The sequence below is a fragment of the Dromiciops gliroides genome, chromosome 1 (genome assembly GCF_019393635.1).
Source record: "Dromiciops gliroides isolate mDroGli1 chromosome 1, mDroGli1.pri, whole genome shotgun sequence".
Lineage (NCBI taxonomy): Eukaryota > Metazoa > Chordata > Mammalia > Microbiotheria > Microbiotheriidae > Dromiciops > Dromiciops gliroides.
Genome location: NC_057861.1, coordinates 89,764,624 through 89,787,227, shown reverse-complemented (window position 1 = coordinate 89,787,227; position 22,604 = coordinate 89,764,624). Strand labels below are relative to the sequence as shown.

At 37.9% G+C, this 22,604-nt stretch overlaps 1 protein-coding gene across 7 annotated transcripts in view; it reads right to left on the bottom strand.

Moving 5' to 3' along the window:
• FAM135B (family with sequence similarity 135 member B) overlaps window positions 1-22,604 on the bottom strand; it is a 493,118-nt gene that overhangs the window by 105,285 nt on the left and 365,229 nt on the right. For all 7 annotated transcript variants that reach the window (XR_006353509.1, XM_043969533.1, XM_043969541.1 and 4 more), the window contains 3 exons: window positions 21,065-21,135; window positions 8,938-9,111; window positions 2,464-2,590 (listed from right to left, as the gene is read on the bottom strand). Coding sequence is in view for 6 of the 7 variants with exons in the window: in XM_043969533.1 (XP_043825468.1) it covers window positions 2,464-2,590; window positions 8,938-9,111; window positions 21,065-21,135 (372 nt within the window). In the remaining variant the exon portion in view is untranslated. The remainder of the gene's footprint in view (window positions 1-2,463; window positions 2,591-8,937; window positions 9,112-21,064; window positions 21,136-22,604) is intronic.

Below are 22,604 nucleotides of genomic sequence, written 5' to 3'. Positions count from 1 at the left end.
GGAAATGAAGTCCCTGCATGCTGGGAAATGAAGCCAGGGAGGGGTGATTCAATGGTTAAGCAGCACATTACAAGATGTTCCCTGCAGATCAGGCAAGAGTTCATTGTGTTCACAAGGGAAGGCAGAACATTTCTACCTTTGGGGGAGAGGCAGGAGTGGGACACTCATTGTACCACAAAAACCTTTCACATTACTGCTTTAAAAAAACTATCTACTAATGCATCCTTTATAGGGCTCAGAAGATGGACAGGGGTAAGGCTGTGAAAGGCAGAATTCTATACGAAAGTTGAGTCTGCCTCTGCAATTTCCCTCATTCCCTTATTCCTCCCTGTCCTCTCCAATGCACAATCCTATTTTAGGACTTCAAATCTTTTTACCCTGGGCAAGGAGGTAACATAGTACAGTGGGAAGAGCATTGGCTCTGAATTCAGAGGGCATGGGTCCAAATCCCACCTCTGGTAGTGCCTAAGTGATTTTGAGAACATCATTTAATGTCTCAGGATCTCTGAATCTATAAGATGGTAGTGGTGGGAAGGGGGTTCTAGTATATGGGATATGAGGTCTCTTCTAACTCTAGGTCTGTGATTATATGACCCTAATGTTTGTTTACTTGTTCATTTGTAATACCCATCTTACAGGTCTCCATCCATCAGATTTTTCTCTTTCCAATCCATCATTCATAACAAGCCACATTAATCTTCCCAATGAACAGAACTGATGAGGTGATATCCTTGCTCAAAAACTGTCAATGATTCCTTATAACTCAAGGTACTTCTCAATCAACTTCCACCCTCATTTTTTAACTTCTTTCCTTCCTTCTTTCCTTCCTCCCTCCCTCCCTTCCTTCCTTCCTCCTTCCTTCCTTCCTCCCTCCCTCCTTCCTCCCTCCCTCCTTCCTCCCTTCCTTCCTTCTTTCCATCCTACCTTTTTTTTTTTTAAGTGAGGCAATTGGGGTTAAGTGACTTGCCCAGGGTCACACAGCTAGTAAGTGTTAAGTGTCTGAGGCCAGATTTGAATTTAGGTACTCCTGACTCCAGGGCCGGTGCTCTATCCACTGCGCCATCTAGCTGCCCCGTACCTTTCTTTTTCAATCAGGATTATGTGACTTGTCCAGGGTCACACAACTATTAAATATCTGAGACTGGATATGAACTCATGTTCTCATTATAGAGTCAGCACTCTATCCACTGTGCCACTTAATTGCTCTCACCTTTATTACTAAATGTTACTTTGAGACATTCAAATCCCTGGTTAATCTGTAATAGTCATTATTACCCATGCCCCACTGGGCAATTTTCTAAATTAATTAATTTTTAAATTAATTTTCTTTGCTTACACCATTTAAAACATGTGGAGTTTCTTCCCTCACCCATCTTTACCTGGGGAAATTATAGGATTATAAAATTCATATCTAGAGAGGACTTCAGAGTTTATATATTTGAAACTCTTCATTTTGCTGATAGATAAATTAAGGTCCAGAAAGTAATTTGCCCCAAATCACATTGGGACAATAAGCAAGAAAGCTAAGATTTGAGCTCTGGTCATATGATTCTTATACTAGAAGTACTTCTACCATATCATGGTCCTTGCCATCCTTCATGAAGCCTTCCCTCATTTCCTAATTTGTAAATTACCTTTATTAGGAAATAATGTGATATTTCTTAGGCACTAATAATATTCCATGCTGTAGTTCAGCTATTGACATACTGGTGTTGACACAGGATAGCAATTAGATCTCTAAATAAACTTCCATATGAAGAAAATCCCTCTACCAACTCAGGTCTGTGGCTATTCTGTAACTTATAGTCTTAGAGAGATAAATTAAATGGCTTGTCCAGTGTTACACAGGCAGTATGACAGAGGAAGAACTTGAACCCAGATCTTTCTGGCTTCAAGGCCACTTTTTTAGGTGTCATTCCAAAACTACCTCTCTGGTCATATTATCTCCCATAGATATCCTGGAGGGTTAACTTAAGAGACTTTATATCTCTGATGACATACTGTATATGGTAGGTTCTTAATGCATATTGACTTAATGAATAATATGATATGGACTTTAAATTGCCTCACAGAGGATATATAGAAGGCATTGTAGTATAGTGAGAAGACTATTGGTTTGGGAGCTGGGAAAACTAGATCTGTATCTCATATATACTGACTACATTTATAGTCTTGGGTGGGGGGAGTTACTTCTCCTTCTCTGTGTCTCTTTGCTTTCATCTGTGAAAGGGTAGAGACATGGTGAGGAGGAGTATGGTTGGAATGGATGGCATTCTATGATAATAGGTAGCCATAATCTGACAATCCTCCTTTTTGTGGGATTCATTCCAGAAGAAAGATGATTCCATGGGGACAGTCCTTAGAACAGAAAGCAGAGAATAAATCATGTTGGGAAAGGAAGAATTGGTTCATGGCCAGGCACAATTCGACATAGTCAAGTTTCACATGGTCCTTGGACTTTACCTCTGAGAAAGAAGGTTTGCAGTAACCAGCTCCAAAGACAAGGCTTTCTAAGGACATACTGGACTGTTCTGAACCTGACTCCGGGCTGCCTTTACCCAGCCATGATCCTTTTCCTGGGCGTGTAAAGCTAAAATGGAAAACATTAAGAAGAAAAAACATATTAGAAACTAGCATCCTAGAAATAATAATAATAATAATAATAATAATAATAATAATAATAATAATAATAATAAACCATAAAGTTTACTAATCACTTGGCATAAAACATGTCCATGAGAGAGCATGGCAAACTAGTTCTAGAGTCAAAGGATTAAGGTTCTAATTCTGCCTCTTACATGCTACCCAAGTGATCATAAGAGGAAAGTGATGATTTGATCTCCTTGGTCTCAATTTCTTCATTTGTCATATAAGGGTATTGGACTAAATGAACTCTAAGGTCTCTTTCAACTCTAGATCTATAATCCTATCATCCTACGTAATGAAAAGATCCTTCACCCAGTTTTAAATAATGGAACATAAAGGCTCAGAGCTGAAGTGATCTTCCCAGTGTCAGAGAGAGAGAAAGTATCAGAGCAGGGGTTCAAACCTGGGTATTGTGACTCCAAGTCTGGTACTCTTTCAACTATACTTTGATTGCTCAATCACATAATAAGCATTCAGTACATACCAGAGTCTGGACTGGAGCTGGCTAACTAACTAGCTAATTAAATAAAAAGATTAGGCAGGTAGATAGATGATAGATGGATGGATGGATAGACAGATAGATAAGTGAATGAATACATACATAAAATAATTTCTGTATGACCTGGATTTAAACCAAATTTTCCTACTGGTTAGTCTGGAATAAGAGCAGAGCTATAAAGGGCTCTGGGCGGGGGGGGGGGGGGGGAGGGGGGGAGAACTGGAAGTCAAGTGTTCTGAGTCCTAGTTCTTATTCTACTACAGCTTGCTGTGTTATCCCAGGCAAATTTCTTAACCTCTCTCTTCATCATTTGTTACATAAAAGCAATAATACCTACCCTAACTACCTCATATGGCTGTTGAAATCATCAAATGAAATGATGATATGAGCATGCTTTGAAAAGTATGGGCAGATATTATTATGAAATGGTCATAAAAGGTGTGAATTTTGTGATTCTTGGTGCCCAATGACGTGCTTTAATTTCCAACACTCTGCTGGAGTTAGCTATTGGATGAGCATGGAGAAGGTCGTTTAATTTCATGAGTCATTAAGATTTTTTTAAAATATTGATTTTATTCTAGATTTCATCTTGCTGGGAAAACTGTTAAAATGTATTAAGAAAGCCCCACAATATTTCAGTCTTTTAATATAATAATGCAGTGGAAAGAGTTCTGAAATTTTGGGTGGCATGGGGAGATCAGAAGTTGTGGGTTCTGGCTCAGGCTCTGCCATAGCTCACTAACAAGCTGTAAAATCATATAAAGGTAGGTGATGTAGTGTATAGAGTACCAGGCCTAGAGTAAGCAAGACTCATCTTCCTGAGTTAAAATCTGGCCTCAGAAAATTACTAGTTGTATGACCCTGGGAACAGCACTTAACCCTGTTTGCTTCAATGTCTTCATCCATAAAATGAGCTGGAGAAAGAAATGGTAAAACATTCAACTATCCTTGGCAAGAAGACCCCAAATTCGGTCATTAAAAGTTGGACAAAACTGAAATACAACTAAATAACAAAAGTAATTAAATAATTATAATATTAATATATTATAAATATAACCATTATAAATATGTTAACATAAATAATGGATAAAAGTCACATAACCATGTTTGCCTCAGTTTTGCTCATCTGCAAAATCAGCTGGAGAAGGAAATGGCAAACTGAACTTTGCCAAGAAAACCCCAAATGGGGTCACAGAGTCAGACAAAACTGAAATGACTGAACAGCAAGAAAATCACATAAAGGTCACTCAAGCTTCCTGGGCCTCATCTTCTTCATCCAAATGAATAACTGGATTAAGATGGTCTCTATGGTTGTTTCCCACATAAATAATCTGTGTTCTCATATTCCTATAGCAGTAATTATTTCAGCTGTATAAGTATATATTCAAAGAGTTTATGTCCTAAGGTCCCTCGCAGATCTAACATTCTACATTCTCAAGTCATTTCCAGCTCTAACATTCCATGTTCTATATATGAACATCCTCTGTTCCAAGGTACCTGCCAGCTTTCATTCTCTCATTTTGAAATAACAGACTATTATAGATTTGATAAGTATGATATTAAAAATGCCCATTCATATAGCTCCTTAAGGTTTACAAAGTACTTTTCTCAGAACCCTGTGAGGTAAATAGGACAGGTATTATTATGCCCATTTTGTATGTGAGAAGACTGATCTTCATAGATGAGAGGGTTTGCTTACTGTCACACAGTGTTGCAGCTGTGATGCAAAATAAGCTCTTCACACTTAAAGAGCAGAACTTTTCCCACTACTTCATATAGAATATTTGTTCATATTTCTTCACTGATAGTATGATAATGATAGCTAATTTTTATTTTAGACTTTAAGTTTTATGTAAATTGCCTCATTTGATCGGGCTGGCTAAATTTCACAACTTCCTCACACTGATCATATTTAATTTATGCTATTCCCAACTACAGATACCCCCTATAGGTACTGTTCAGGCCAATTCTATAGCAAAAAGATATGAGCATTATTCAGAAAGGCCATGTTTACTGACAGAAATCTTCCCTATGGAATGCAGAGAACAGGAAATAATTCTATCTGAGTGCATTCACAAAAGGAAGAAGGGAGAGAAGTATGTGAATAGAAAGAGAGAGAGAGAAGAAGAAGGAGGAGGAGGAGGAGGCAGAGGAGGAGGAAGAAGAGAATAAAGAAGATGGAATGGGAGGGAAGAGAGGAAGAAGAAAAGACGGTAGAAGGGTAGAGAGGGAAGTGGAGGAGAAGAGGGAGGGTAAGAGAGAGAAAAAGGAAGCTATTATGATGGCAAAGCCACTGGAAGTTTAAGGCGGCAAATTTAAAAGCTCCTAATGATAATGGAAGGTTAAACCTTCAACCAATAGTTTCCAAATTTCAAACTCCTTATTAGCATATTATCAGAGTTCTCTCCCATTTTGTGTTTGAATGCTAGTTTTGTTTACCTAGCTCTAGTGTCTTCTAGAGCCAGAGAAAATACTTCTGGGAAATGCAAAGGGGTAAATTTGGCAAATGGCACAGAAGCTTTCTTTTTTTCTCTCTGGAAAGTGACCAAAGAGATAGTAACATTTTGGGGGGTGGGGGAAGGGCAATGAGGGTTAAATGACTTGCCCAGGGTCACACAGCTAGTAAGTGTCAAGTGTCGGAGGCTGGATTTGAACTCAGGTCCTCTTGAATCCAGGGCTGGTGCTTTATCCAATTTGACACCTAGCTGCTCCCAAGATAGTAACATTTTGAGAAAAATATACAACAGGTATCATGATTCCCCTACTATATGCTATAGAATCATTGGGAAGAAGTTTTAGAATAAATAATATACCAGAAGGGACTTCTGAACACAGAATGTGGGACCATGGTACGCTTTGGAAAATACATGGTCAGTTAGTCAGTTAATAAGCATTTACTAAGGACTCAATTTGTGCCAGGCACAATCCTAAGGACTAGGCATACAGAAAACGGAGGGGATGCCAAAAAAATCGTTGTTTTCAAGCAGTATATACATAAAGATATATACCGAGTATAGGGGAGTCATTTTGAAATGGAAAGGCATTTGCAACTAGAGGGTATAGGGGAAAGACTTGGAAAGACCTGTTGTAAAAGGTAAAACTTCAGCTGAATCCTTAAAGAAACCAGAAAAAATAGGGGTTGGAGGTTGTATAGGCATTATTATTCTCATTTGACATATAAGGGAGGCTAAGCAACCAATGGTGATACAAATTAAAGCTATCAATTACGATCAGCACTGATGCTTTCACTAGATTATCTGATTTCTGTATATGTATCATTGAGTATGACAGAAAGGAACAATAGACAAAGCTCAACATAAACCTGTCATTTTCTATAAAGTATGAGTTGAATAGTATCTGCTGTTGTTCAGTCATTGCAGGCGTGTCTGACTCTTCATGACTCCATTTGGGTTTTTTCTTGGCAAAGATACTTGAATGGTTTGCAGTTCCCTTTTTCAGTTCATTTTACAGATGAGAAAACTAAGGCAAACAGGGTTAAGTGACTTGCCCAGGGTCACATAACTAGTAAATGTCTGAGGCTGCATTTGAACTCTGGTCTTTCTGACTCCAGACCTGGCACTCTAAAAATTGCACCACCTAGCTGCCTTCAAACAGGACCTTCAAGGCCAACTAATTCAACACCATTCTCCTTTTCCAGAAGAGGAAACTGAGGCACAGAAAGATAAATACCCATTTAGTTTAATGATTTTAATAACAATAGCTAACATTTATAATGAACTTTAATGTTTTCAAAATCTAATTTACATATATTAACTTATTAGATTGTCACCACAACCCTGTAAGGTAGGTACTGTTATTATCTCCATTTTACAGATGAGGAAACTGAGGATCATAGAGGTTGAGTGACTTGTCCAGGATCATACAAATAGTAAGTGTCTGAGGTAGTATGTCTAAGTCCCAGTAACATAGAAATCAAGACCTTTGGAGAGTTCTCAGGGATCATTTCCTACCAGAAACACAAAACTTCACATTTGCCAACATGCAGTCTTCAGTATTAACTTGGATACTTCAAGTGATAGAGCTAGCTATAGCATGAGGGAGACTCTTCTTATTTTTGATAATTTTAAGGGTGGACTAGTTGATTGAATCAATACATCAATGAACCAACAAGCATTTATTAAGTTCTACTATGTGACAGAACTTGCGCTAGATGTTGGAGATATAAATCCAAAGGATGAAAGAATCCCAACATTCAAGGAGCTAGAGTCACATAAGTACTCTTTAGCTGAAGGAATAGTATCTTACTACATGACCTGACTGAGCAGGTGAATCTGGGGGGCCTTGGAGTGTGGGTTTCTTGGCGGTTGTTGTCAAGGAATATTAAAGTGTCTCCTGAACTTATTCTTTTTGAGTTGCCATATTTTGCAGAAACTTTGGACCCAGAGTGTACTAGAGGCCCTGAATGTGTCAAGGGTAAAGTTCTCCCCTGCCCCTGAGCTCACATAATGTGTTGTTCGCACCCCAAACTGGACTCCCTGGGTGTCCTTAGGAGTCAAGACAGGTACCATTCAGTCTGCACTAGGCTGAGAAATTGCTTTTGCAGCTGGGACCCTTGTAGATAAACAGAACATCCTATCTTCATGGTCTAGCAATTCCTAAGGGAAAAGAATAAGGCATTTGCCATCACCTTGCTCCGCCCCCTTCAATAAAGGTTTTGTCTTTTTCCCACTTTAACTGCACCTTTCCTCCTCTCATGCCACACACCATAGGGGGAGATTTGTGTTTCCTCCTCCCTTTTTTGTACGGTCATAAATATGCAAATTTCTGCATGGATTGAGAACACTTTGGATTCTACAAACATGTTCATTTCTCTTATAATAAAACTTGTTTTCAAATAAGTTTTGTGAAGTCATAATTGCCTGATGACAGTTTCTGTTCTATGTTGTTTTTCATAGTTTCAGGTGCCAGAGCTGATTCCCATTAGATCCAGAAGGTTGAGTCATAAAAACTTTGGGACCAGGATTGCAGACAATTGTATGTGTGACTAGTCAGCCAGGCATGGAAGCCCTGAGAAGCCAGGGTTCTTGGGCCATGAGCCTAAAGGGAGTTTGAACTTGGAATTTGAACTATGCTCTGTAGGAACTGAACTAACTTATGAACCTAATCCCCTACCTTCCCCAGAGACTGAGGTAGTGTAAGATGGGAGGAGGATTATGCTTCCCACATATTAGGAAAGTAAGTTCAAATATTTGTGATTGCATTTTGAGGTAAATATTTCTTTGTAAAAGTGAATCTGGTTATTAGTGGCTAAATGGAACTAAGATGCAGGGGACTACCCCCTACAAGTGAGGGAACAGCATCCATGGATGATGGGGGGGGGTGATGCACTGGCAGAAAGCCTAACCCTCACAATCCCATTAAGGGTGCAGAAGAACTTTGGAGGAGGTATGAAATGTAACCTACCTGGCCTTCTGCAGGCAATGAGGATCATGGTATTCAGTATTACACCACATTTTCAATGAATGATTATCTAGTCTAATTGAAGATCTTCAGTGATGGGGAACTCATCACTTGATGAGCTATCCTCATCTAGGTTTAAAATGCCTTTGGTGAGAATTTTAACAGAGCAGTTAATGTAGCAGTTGTGAATCTTAGGGAAGGGCATAGACTTATGAGTCCTTTGTCTTTGCCTTTCTTGTCCCCAATTCATGATCCAGAATTTCAGTGTCACATCCCCATTGCTGCCTGGTTTACTTTCTTCCCCCATCCCCATGGAATGCAGATGGAACAGGACAAAATAAGACACCACCCTGTTGCTGAGCTACATTTACCTGATCAGTGGTTGCTGCAGGGCCACTAGTGAGGCATGGATTGTCACGGAGATCACAGACAGGTGGAAATAGTCAAACATTACAGGGATATGATGATGCAGACCCCTTCGAGGCTGGAAGTGGAGGCCCAGTGTGCGGCTGCTGATGGTTGGCATCCCCGCCAAATCCTTTGCCCTAGGAGGCAAGGGCAACCATTTTAGCATCAGGAGACTTGGACATGACTTAAAATAACATGAAGCTTAATCAGATGAGAACAGATCACGTATTGCTTGAGTCTTGGTCTTGATTCACAGGATCATAGGATGTTCAACTTGGAAGAAACACCAAACACGAAACATTAGAATACAGAGGGTTAAAACTGAAATGAGTTATACAGCAGAGAATGTCAAATTACAGGATGTTCAAATTGCAATGGAATCTAGAATGATGATATTAAAACAGAGAATGAGCAGAGCAAAAGAATTCTATAACTTAAAAAAGAACCTCAGGGCAACTACCTCAATTTATAAAAGAAAGAAAGGAGGCTCAAAGAGGATTATTGACCTATGCAAAGTCATAGAAAAAGTGTCAGAGTCAGAAGTAGAAATCAGAACTCTTGAATGTAACAGTAAAAAGGGCACTAGTTTCAGTGTCAGAATGTGGGGGTTTAGGTACTGGCTCAGTTATTTTCTAGTTGAGGTGCAAGTGGGAAAGTCACTATTGATATTCCATGTGTCAAACGGGAAGAAAAATTAAGATGATATGATCATTGATTTAGAGCTGGACAGAGACTTAGAGACCGTCTGGTGTGACCCTCTCATTTGAGATGGGGAAGTAAAGCCTAGAGAGATGTAGTGTTCTGTCCAAGCCACGCAGAATCTTAACCCAGTTTTTCAGACTACAAATTCATCACACAAGCAACCGTATCATAGTCTGTACACAGAATACAAATATTAGTTTAGACATTCATTTAATATGATTACTGTGAGCAAAGTGCTATAAAAACTTTAAAATTCCATTTAAAATGAAACTATCATAATTATCACCAATTCCTACTCTAGGGAATGTTCTTTCCGCCATGGCACATTGGCTCTTACAGGATGAATGGTCTTCTTCTTTTTACATTTTTCTGTGCAAGCTATGAAATGTATATACTATGAAATTAAAATAGCCACTAGTACTCCCCAATAGTTCTGCTAAATTCAATTTGAATTATGCAAATTATAAAAATCTAGTTAATTAAATGTATATGTGAAGGCACCTAGTATGTTTCATGTGAACATGGTTCAGTGAAGAGAATGGTATAGAACACTGGCTCAGGACTCAAAAGATGTAGGTTCATATCCTACCACTGATGCTTATTACCTATGTGACTTTGGGCAATTCAGTTAACATCTCTGAGTTCAGTTTCTTCTTCCATAAAATGAAGTAGCTGGAATAGATGGTTCCTGAAATCCCTTTTGGTTTTGTGAACTAGTACCCCATAATCAGGCAGAAAAAATCTCAGCTGAATTCATTTTATACACACACACACACACACACACACACACACACACATACACACATATATATCTATGTATATGTATATAAAGCACAAATATATAGAGAGAGCACAAAGATATATATTTCAAACATATATATATTTTAAGCATATATAAGTATATATTATATATTTTAACCATATATATTTTAAGTATATATGTATGTGTTTGTGTGTATGTGTGTGTGTGTGTGTGTATATATATATATATTTTTTTTTTGCTTACAACGTGTAAGATCCATTACTCAGAACTGGAGATTCAGAACAAAGATTAAAATGTCCATTTTCCTGCCCTCAAGGAACTTCCAATTGAGGGAAGTTAATATTATATTATTATATTAATAACCAATAATTAACTTGTGATCCATTCTTTTCCCTCCTATTTTTGTTAAGACCCAGTTCCTGAAATGGTCAGCTTCTGAAGAGCACAACCAATAATCTAGTCACTTCAAGTCCCCCAAGGTATCTGCTCCTTTATTAGTTTGGGCTGGGCCCCATCCAGATGGGACTTTGGCTTTTGTCTACTCTGTAAACAGCCAAAACTGAGCTGGTCAAGAGTTACACAAAGAGATTCATGTGTCCTTGTCCCCTTTATCAGAGTTTGGGGCAGCCTGGTTCATGAAGGAGAAATAAAGCCAGAGTTAAGGTTTTGCTTGCCTACATTCCTAGAGGCTGATAAACTCATTACCAGATCTCCTTCCTCAGCTGACCTCCCCACCTTGATAATGAAGTAATAAGGGGCTAAGGATTCTTTAAAGATGGACATTTAAGATGATGCAGGACTCTTTGTCTTTACTTACCAAGAGAAACCACTGACCATAAATTTATTGATTATTGGCTAGCCTAATTAATAAATTGATTTTTAGTACACAGAAATTGTATTTCTTGGAATTTTATTTGTGACACAATATATTAAAGAGAAAATAATATACACACCCATAAATATTATAATGAAGTGTGGGAGGTGAAGATGTAAAGGAGATAGCCAGACTAAATAATCTAGGAAAATATTATGGCAGGAGAGACCACTTTCACTTGGGATAAATTTATGGTGGATGCTGAGCCTTCTATGAAGGGAAATCATTATACTAATCAGAGATGAAGAGTGAGTATATTTGAAGCATGATAGGGCCCAACTTGGAAATCTGTGGAGGTCTGAGCCAGTGATGGCTGAAATCATGGAATACTTATTCTTCTTGACTATCTGCAATGTGAGGGTCTGAAGGGGGAAAAAGTGAAACAAGCCTGGGAAGGGAGAAGCCTGCATGAATAGTACCTTAAATGTCTAGGTAAAGAGTTTATACTTTCCCTTTTTTGTGTTATATCATATTGTATTGTGTTATGCTAGTGTGATGGTGTATTTATGCATTAGGGGATTATTGAAAGTTTTTGAGTGGTGGAGTATGGTAGTCATACATTTTTTTTTTGGTGGGGCAATGAGGGTTAAGTGACTTGCCCAGGGTCACACAGCTAGTAAGTGTCTGAGGTTGGATTTAAACTCAGGTCCTCCTGAATCCAGGGCTGGTGCTTTATCCACTGTACCGCCTAGCTGCCCCAAGTCATACCTTTTAATAAGAAATCAAATACACATAAACATATTTTATATTTAAATATGATAGTGAAAAGAGAGAGAAAAGAAAGAGAAAAAAGAGTGGGAGGTGGGAGTGAGGGGGTAAGAGAGAAAGAGAGAGATACAGACACAGACAGACAGAAAGAGACAGAGAGGGAAAGAACTAAGAAAAACCAGTTATCTAAGGATATCACCTTATATTTATATGCTTTTATTTCATATACATTATACATAACCATGTGGGCAGCTAGGTTTCACAGTGGATAGAGTTCCAGGCCTGGACTCAGTCAGGAAGATTCCTCTTCCTGGGTTCAAATTTGGCCTCAGACACTTCCTAGCTGTATGACGTTGCATAAGTAACTTAACCCTGTTTGCTTCATTCCTCATCTTTCAAATGACCTGGAGAAAGAAATGGCAAACCACTCAAATATCTTTACTAAGAAAACCACAAATGGGGTCACAAAGTCAGACATGACTGAAATGACTGAACAGCAACAAATGATTAATTATGTTGTATTTATACTGTATATACACACACACATACACATATATGCATATAAATTTATACATACACATCCATACCTTTCATCTCCCCAGATAAAATGCAAGCTCCTGGTATTTAAGAGAATGATATTTTCATTCTTTGTATCTATTTTCTTAGTATAAGGGTCTGAACTTGCTTTGTATCACTGAGAGTGAAAACAGTAAGACAGATTTGAGTATTATCAACAGTGTTATCAACTTAGTAAGTGACTAGAATGGGGAGTGGGTAATGAAGGAAAGAGAAAATGGCTATATCAAGAAAAACAGGAAACTTAAGAAGAAGGTTAGGCTTATAGGTATAATTGATGAGTTCTATTTGGTATATGTTGTATTTAAGGTTCTGGTAGGTTATCCATCTGGTGATGTACCTCATTTGTAACTACTATACTGAAAAAAAAATGGAAAGATTTTATATTTTATATACACACACACACATATATATATGCATACATATATATATGGCAGTAATTTTTATAAAGGTGAGATTTGAAGGTAAGGGACTAGATAATATCATCAAGCAAATAGAAGGAAACTAGAAGAGGATTGAGGATAGAAACTGGTGGTCCATCAATACTTAAGACATGGGAGGAATATGAAAATAACCAAAGAGACTGAGAAGAAGCAGTCAGACAGATAATATAAAAAAAAAACAAGACAAAGGAGGAAAGACTATCCAGGGGGAAATCATACTGAATAATGTCAAAAGCTGAAAAAGCATTCCAGAAAGATGAGGACTGAAAAAGATCACTGTATCCTTCATGCCTTTGGAAACATTTGTTTAGTGAATGGTTGGGTCAGAAGTCAAACTGAAAGATACTGAAACATGAACAAGAGATGAGAAAATTGAGGCAACAAATATGGTGGCCTTTTGTTGAGTTTTTCCGTGAAAAGAAGAAATGCTCATATGTCAATAGCTTAAGGAGATATCAAAGTCAAGGACAGGATTTTAAGGACTGAGAGAGGAAGAACTGAATATATTTGTAGAATCAGCAAGGAAAGAGTCAGCAGACAAGAAGATGAAGATGAAAGATAAACATTTTTAGAGCTGGAGACAGAAAAGGGATGATTGAAGGGCTAAGCTCTCAGAGGAGCAAAGAAAGGATGGAATTAAAGGGGAAAAGGAATGAAAAAAGTATGAAGAAGGGGAAGGGTAAGATGCAGGGGGATAGGAGGGAAGAAAGGTAAAAAGGAGGAGACAGCCTTTTCAAAGAAAGTCTCTCTCAGAAGAGGTTTTTTGGGCAATCTAAGGTTGCCACTTGTTATTGTGTGTGTGTGTTAATGTGAGATTGTGTGCATGACCTCTGAGGTCCCCTTCAGATCTAAATAAAAGTCAGTGTTTTTCCCTTGCAATGGCACTAAGACCTTAATAATCCTAGAGCATTATTTTTTTTTCATTTGAACATAATCTTTTTTATATCCAGGATGTGCTAGAGACTCATTATTTTTGAATGCAGTGCAATTTAATTTGCAGAAATGAGGAATTCTCTGTCTTCATAATCCTTCCTGGCCCCTGCTTTCTCTTCCTCTTGTTTAATCATATATTCATCGACCACCTCCCACTCTCATTTTTATTAAACATTTTGTCCTTAAGGAGAGGAAGCCACTTATAAAAAGGTAACCCAGTGGGATCTCTATATGAATTTTTTTCCTTATAGAAAATCCTTCTGATTCAGCATTTAGGGATTCTATGTATTTCTTTTTCCCCCTTCCAGACTTCTATTTATTTGAAGAAATTAGGTTCTTCCCAATCAACAGGACGGACCCTCTCAATTTCTTCACTTGGCTCCCAGTCTGGCTGAAGCCACACACCTCCTCAGAACCAACTACAATTCTAGGGTATGAAATCGTACTTAGAAAAGTTAATGAGATATTGTTGGTAGTATTAATAGATGTAGAGTTTCCAAAATGAGTGTGGTGTAGTCTAATATCAAACCACACTTCTGGATAGCTATTTCCAGTCCTGAAAGCCACATTTTTGCAAAAACATTGCATTTCCACAAGAGGTTGTCTAAGATGGTAAATGGACTCAAAATTCTTCTATATATGAATCAGTTGAAGGAATAACAGCTGTTAGTCCTAGAACAGATGTTTATGATGGGGGAAGGATGACCCCTCCCTTAGAATATCTATAGTACTATCTAATAGAAAGGTTAATAGAAGAGGACTAGTAAAAATGGATAGAAATTAGAGGAAGGCAGATTTGGGGCTCAGTATAAGGAAATCTTTTCTAACAATCGGAGCAGCACAGATAAACACTTTTACCGGAATCATCCAGCAGAGGTTGGGTGACTGCTTATCAGGAAAATTAGACAGGTGGAGTTCGGTTCCCTGCTTCCAAAAGAGTTTAGAATAGATCTAGGTACTTTCTGATTCTCGGAGTCTAATAATCTCATGAGTCCATTACTTTTATTTCTCTTTCAGATTACACTTTTCCCCTTTTGTGATTCTACTTTTTTTTCTCTCTTGCTATGAAGTTTGATTTTTTTTTTACTTTCCAAATTCCTCTTGTTCTTAGCTTGACTTCCTTCCAAAAATACTCTAGAAACTTTACTCTCCTGATTAAAATCTAATCTCTTAACCCCATCTTCATTATTTTAGTTTTCTGTTTCTCTCAACCTCAGCAACCACCCTCAATATTCAAGCATTCACAATTCTCTCTTACTTGGTACTTTTAAAGCAGGCATAGAGGTACCAGTGTTGGAGTTGGGGGGACTATACATATAGAACTGAGTTCCATTGGGCAATTACCAGATTCTTCATAAGAACATCAGCAGCAGCATCATAACCATCACCATCACCATCATCCATAGGGGTAGGAAGGTTTAGTGCAGGAATAATCAAACTCCTACCTGTGAGCCAAATAAATCCCACCAACTGCACTTGTGTGGCTTAAGAGCTAAGAATGATTTTAGATACATAAAATATAGATGATGCCTGTAATTTGACCCATGGGACCTAGTGGATAGAGAGTTTGTCTTGTGTCAAAAAGACCCATGTTCAAGTCCCATGGTATATACTGGTTGTGTGATTCTTTGCAAATCACTTAATTTATGTCTGACTACAAATAATGGCAAACTCACCAATTGGAATTGATAAAGGAAATTCCTCACCAGGAGTTCCCTAATCCAATATCTAGTTTAAAACAAAAACAAAAGGGGCAGCTAGGTGGGGCAGTGGATAGAGTACCAGCCCTGGAGTCAGGAGTACCTGAGTTCAAATCTGGCCTCAGACACTTAACACTTACTAGCTGTGTGACCCTGGGCAAGTCACTTAACCCCAATTGCCTCTCTAAAAAATTAAAAACAAAAACAAAATCAAGCTTGTCTTTCTTTAATTCTTTAACATTTGCAAAGGATTTCCTTTAATGACTTTGTGAGGTCAACAGGGCAAATATTATAATTCCCATTCTATATATAACCAAGCTGAGGTTTAGAAAGTTAAGTAACTTTCCCAAATAAGATATCTCAAATGTATCAGAGCAGGGATACAAACTCATATAGCATGAGTCCAAGTCCTGTGTTCTTTACAGAATTTCATACTATCTCTGTGTACACAACCTGGCCTGTTTTACAGATTTGTCAACGTGACTCTCATCCATGTATATTTCTGTACCAGGCTTCTTAGAGATTTGAAATAATAGAATCCCAGGATTAGAATGAAGTTCAAAATAGAACACTTTATCTGTCTAGTTCATTGTCTATCTTTAATAAATGTTTGTTGAGTCATAGAATTGAAAGTGTACATGTGAATATCCGACCTCTGTTTAAATACCTCTATTCTTGGGAAACATTTTCTATCATAGAGACTCGTACATTCTCCCAAATAGTACAAAGGGCTATGTAATTCAAATAATAAGGTCAGAGCTCAAATAATTCTCCATAATAGCTACCAACCTCCTTAACCATTCCTTTCCCCTAGTCTGCAAGGTCCTGTGATCCAGTTGGAAAATTCGGACAGTAAAATTGCTAAGACTCTCTAAGACTCAATTTATGCATCTGTAACATCTATGAGAAGGTGGGTTTAGTCAAGGGTTCTTACCCTCTTCTTAATTTCATAGGCCTTCTGGACATTCAGAAAACTATTGACCACTTTTCTGAATAATGTTTTATAAGGCCCAAAATAAAATATACAGGATTACAAGGAAAGCAATTATATTAAAACAAAAATGCAATTTATTTTTCCATTCAAGTTCACAGATCCCCTGAAATGTATCCACGGAATCCTGGGAGGTTCATGGTTCCCAGGTTAAAAAACCATGGCCCAGCTGATCCCTAAGATCCCATTTCTAATAGTTTGTTTTATATTCTATTATTCCATGTCCTTATGTTCTGTGTTCTTATAACCCTTCCCAGAATGTTAATTCTCTGTCCTCTGTTTTCATGGGTTTTTTTACTCTAAGGTCCTTTTCGGCTTTAACACTTTGTGTTCTAATAGTTCCTTCCCGACCTGACATTCAACAAGTGCACGACTGTACAAGCAGTCTTTGAGACAAAGCATTCTGATTCCTTAATCAGCCAAAAAAATGCAATAAAGAAGAGCAGCTTTGATTAAGACTCTAAATATAGCTTTTTCTTCATACTAAACAACAAAATATATCTATCCATCCACTCTTATTGGAAAACTCATTAGGTAGGGGCAAGTGATTTAGTTTAAATATTATCGATAAAGCACGAATAAAACTACAAACTATGTAGGCAACTAACTTCTAGCAGGATCAATAAAAAATAAAATAAAAACTATCAGAGAACAATGTACCTAGGAGTCCTGGTAGATAAAGCATTGGGTCTGTAGTCACAAAAATCTAAGTTCAAATACAGTCACAGAGACTTACTTAGCTGTGTGACCTTGGAGAAGTCACTTAATCTCTGCCTACCCCAGTTTTCTCCTCTGAAAAAATGAGAATAATAAAACTATCTACCTACTACAGTTATTCTGAGTATAAAATGGGATACTATTTGTAAAGTTGGTAATATTTGAAGATCTTAAAGTACTAGATAAATGCTATTATGGTATTATTAATATGATTATTATTATGGAGCTATGAAGACTTTCTAAGGATTACAATGACAGACAAAAATAATACAATCTGATTTGAAGAACCAAGCATGATAAACAGCAAGCCTTCATAAATAGCCATTCTTATCATCAGCATCATCTATAATGAATAGCTAGATCATCAGGCGTGAGTCTTCCCTTGAATACAAATCAGACATGCTCCCAATTTAGTGCTTTTTATATATAATTGGAACCACTTTTTTTCCAGTTGCAAAACCAAGAGCTCACCATATATGGATATGGTATTGTAGATATGAATTATGAAGCACTGTACATTTTGGTATAAATATACATGTATTGGAGTTATTAAATGTGAGGTATTATTATTATTTCCATATATAATATTTTGAGGGTCTATGGGTTTGACAGCATAAGTACTCATTCCAGTGTTACAGAGGACACCCATTTAGTAGGATAACAAAATCGCAGAATTTGAGAATTAGAAATCTTCAGTGGTGATCTAATCCAACCAATACACAAAAGGATTGTTTTGATGATCAGATGAGATAAATAAAGCCTTTGGTATACCATACTGTGCTACATAAATGTTCATTAGCTACTGTTACCATTAAAAGGAATCCCCAGGGTCACATGCTCAATAGGTAGCCAACCAGTTTCTGTCTAATGACCTCCAAGCAGAGGGAAGTACACCACCACCTCTAGAGGCAGCTGTCCACTTTTAAATGGTTCACCTCCTTTGTGATTAAATCAATCCTATCCCTGTGGGTAAACTGGTAATAAGATTCTCTGGATTTATTTGGTTCTACCCTTGGGGCTCTGCCTACTTGGTAGGACTGGCTTTCTCTGTGCTGCTCCATAACCATGGACAGCTCCAGGTCATTTCCTTACCATGCTGGTGGTGGTGTTGCTCTTATGGCTGCTACAACCCATGAGTCATTCTGGTTCCTTCTTATCCCTCACTCCCTATATAATCTCTTGCCAAGATCTGTTGATTTCACCTTTCAATTCAGCACACTTTCAGTTCAATTCAATAATCATTTATACATAAGCATCTAAGTTTTTTGGGGCCTTACACTTAGGACTAGGGATATAAAGGTAGATGTGACATCAGTCTTGCCTTTCAGATAGGTAAAAGCTAATGGCAAGGAAAATGCACATATAACTATGATTCAAGGTGTAAGAAAATAATGGGCTTTGCCAACTCCCAAAGGCCCCAGCTGGGATTGATTTGGACTGACTGAATTGAGTGAGATTGACTGACTTCACTGATTAACATACCTAAAGTTAATTCAATTGAAACCACACCTGCCTGGCCCTCAAGAGGGTGTGTTCTCAGAAGCTGTGGATTTTGAACTCAACAAGGGACTACCCTCAAGCTGTGAACCAATGGATTTGGGTGATGCTAGTCAATTAGCTTGAAGCAGTGTGGAAGGATCCCCTCTCCTTGGGACAGAGAGGAAGCTGACTCTTGCAGTTTGTCTCTCGAACAGACTCTTGGTGGCAGAGGACTCTTGGAAGAAGCAGGCCAGACTGGACTCTTATCTCTCTTCTAAGGTAGATAGGCTTCTTAACTTTCTGAACTTCATGTGTTCTCTCTTTACCAATATTTGGTATGCTTCAATAAATGCTCAATGCCCCCAAACTGGTGCTAAAGCTTCTAATTTATAAATATAAACCCTAGTTACTTTTCCCTCCACTTGGGACAGGAATAAGGTGACCACACATTAGATTTTAAACGTCACAAAGGAAAAAGGAAAACTTTCCATCATCTCTGGAATATGCCCCCTTTTCTCCTCTGACACTGATGCCCACTCTAATGCAGGCCCTCATCTCATCATACCTGGATGATTGCAATAGCCTGCTAATGGATCTGCTTTCCTCAAGTCTCTCTCCACTTCAGTCCATTTTCCATTCAGTCACTAAAGTCCTAAAGCTGAGGTCTACTCACCATTACACCCTATTCCATAAACTTCAGTGGCTCCCTATTGCCTCCAGGACCAAATAGAAATGCTCTGTTTGGCATTCAAAGTCCTTCATAACCTAGCCACCTTCTACCTTGCCGGCCTTCTTTGTATCTTCCTCCCTGACTCATACTCTCTGATCCAGTGGCATTGGCATCCTGGCTGCTCAACAGGCAACACCCCATCTCTCTCTGCTTCCAATATTTTCTCTCCCTTCTCCATTCCAACTACTTACCTCATTAGTTTTCTTTAATATCACCTAAAATCCCACTTTCTAAAGGAAACCTTCCCCAACCCTTCTTTAATTCTATAGTGTCCCCTCTCTATTATTTCCTATTTCTCCTGTATATAGATGGCTTTGCATAAATCTGTTTGCATATTGTATACCTCATGAAACTTAAAGCTTCTTGGTGGTCTCTTTTTGTCTCCCCGGAGCTTAGCACAGTAACTGGCACAAAAGAGGTGCTTAATCCATGTTTATGGATTGATTGATTAACTACTAAGGAAAACATTAGATTTGGCATCAGAGGAACTTAGCTCAAATAGAGGCCTTGCTATTTACTAGCCATGAAAACTTTTGCAAGTCAATTTACATGTTGGCTTCAGTTTCCTCATCTGTAAATTGAAGATGAATGAACTAGATTAACTCTAAAGTCCATTCTAGTGCCAAATCTTTGTTTCTATGATTCTGTATATTTCCTTCTCTTTCCACTACTCCTAAGGATTTTAAAACACTGGAATGTATCTGGCTGAGCATGGTTCCAATGGTGGGGAAATTCAAAGCTATGCCAGATGAGGGCCAGGTGGAGAAATGTTTAGCCTGGAGAAGAGAACATGACTGTGATTTGGGGAACATGATGAATGTCTTCAAGTATTTGAATGCTTAGTACATGGAAAAGGAATTAGACTAATTTGGTTTGATTCCCTCCTAAGAGGGCAAAAAATAATCTAAGAATAATAGATGGAGAGAGAAGATATAGATATGCAGATTTCGCAATATGAAGATTGTTCTAATACTGAGAGCTACTGTACAATGGAAATGGTGAGCATCTTGTCACTCATTTAAGTAGAAGCTAGGTAACCACTGCATGATGATGTAGTAGTCAGAAGTTATGCTTTGGGTAGACATAGCACTAGATGACATCAAGGGCCCTTTTCAATAAGTTAATGATTTTTTTTTGGTGTGTGGAGCAATGAGGGTTAAGTGACATGCCCAGGGTCACACAGTAAGTGTCAAGTGTCTGAGGCCATATTTGAACTCAGGTCCTCCTGAATCCAGATCCAGTGATTTAACCATTGTGCCACCTAGCTGTCCAAGTTCATGATTTTTTAAAATAGAAAAACAAACTCTTTAAAACAGCTTAAATAACAAAGAATGGATAGAATGTGAGGTTTATATTCAAATAAAGGTGTGATCAAATCAGTGTCGGTGCTCATCATAACCCAGAGGGAAAAGGGCTATACAAGAGATATCAGGAGGAAACATTAATAGGATTAAAGTCACAGGTTTATACTCACTGCTGTTCACTCTCTGTAAAATGAAGGTCCAACTTGAGCTGGAAATCAACTTCACTTAAAGCATTTTCGACCTACAAAGAAAAGGAAAACCAATTTATTCCACAAGCCAATTTCTGCCCCAACTCAAATATTTGACATTTCCTTTCTTGAGAGAATTGCACCACTGAGCATTCAAGTTATTGAATTTATTAGTCAGGGTAGAAGAGGCCTCCAGACAGTGAAGATTTCACAGCAAGTTTGAGTTTATTACTACATTTGTCTGAGATGCCCAAGATGTGCATTCCCCCTTCTCTATAACCCTATCTAGTTTGTGATGGATAGTTACCCATCCTTAGACAGACATCACAGATATATATATATATATATATACACACACACACACATATATATACATATATATACACACACACGTACACACATACATACATATACATGTGTGTATATACACATATATGTGTTTGTATACACATGTACATGTAGATATGTATAAATATAGTATATGTCTATATTATAGACATATACACATGTTTATATATATGTACACATACACACCCTTATATATAGTGTTTTTGTAAATGTGTCTACATTTACAACAGGACTATTTCCTTTTTTAGGTTTTCCTAGAGAACTCTTTCTATATTTCTAGTTTATTCCATATCCCCTTCTCATGAATCATACTTATTCTGTGTGTATGCTGAATGCCCCTAGAAGGCTGAATATTCCATAAAGTTATGGGCTCTATATTTTATTAAGCTTAGTTCAGCAATCATTTATCGAACACATAGTATATACCAGGTACTTCATAAGGCATTAAGGAAAAGGTGGGGGGGAGCAGTTCCTATCCTCAAGAACTTTTCATTCATCTGTCTTTCTTTGGTGCTTTGGTGCTTAGGGATAGAATCTGGACCTCTATATTTAAATGATATATGGAAGTTGCAGGTGAGAGCATGTTCTTTACCAATGAAAGATGGTACCTTCTCTCCCAAGTAGTCTTAAAAAGCTTCACAGAATACTGAGAGGTTAAGTGATTTGCTGAGACTCACACAGCTTATTCCTTGTCAGAGGCAGGACTTGAATCCAGGTCTTACAGGCTATAGGACTATTTATCCATTGTGCCATGGTTTCTCTGGATAATTAATAAACATTTGTTTATGAATATTCTGTTGGATTATACCATAAACAGCAGTTCTATTACAAATCAGTTCTCTGGTCTCTTGGTTCTTAAGAAGCTCCTTTGTTCAAAGTCTTGAAGTCTCTTTTACTGTCTTTCAAGAATATACATAGTGGTGGTGACCAAAAGGAGAGGGTAGATAATCAGGGTTGTTGCAGTCACTTGATTGTACTTTCTCAGTGGATAGAGCACTGGGCTTGGAATAAGGAAGACTCATTTTCAAGAGTTTAAATGCGACTTCAGCCACATACTAGCTCTGTGACCCTGGGTAAGTCATTTGCCTCAGTTCTTGAGCTGTAAAAATGAGCTGGAGAGGGGCAGCTAAGTGGCACAGTGGATAAAGCACCAGCCCTGGATTGAAGAGGACCT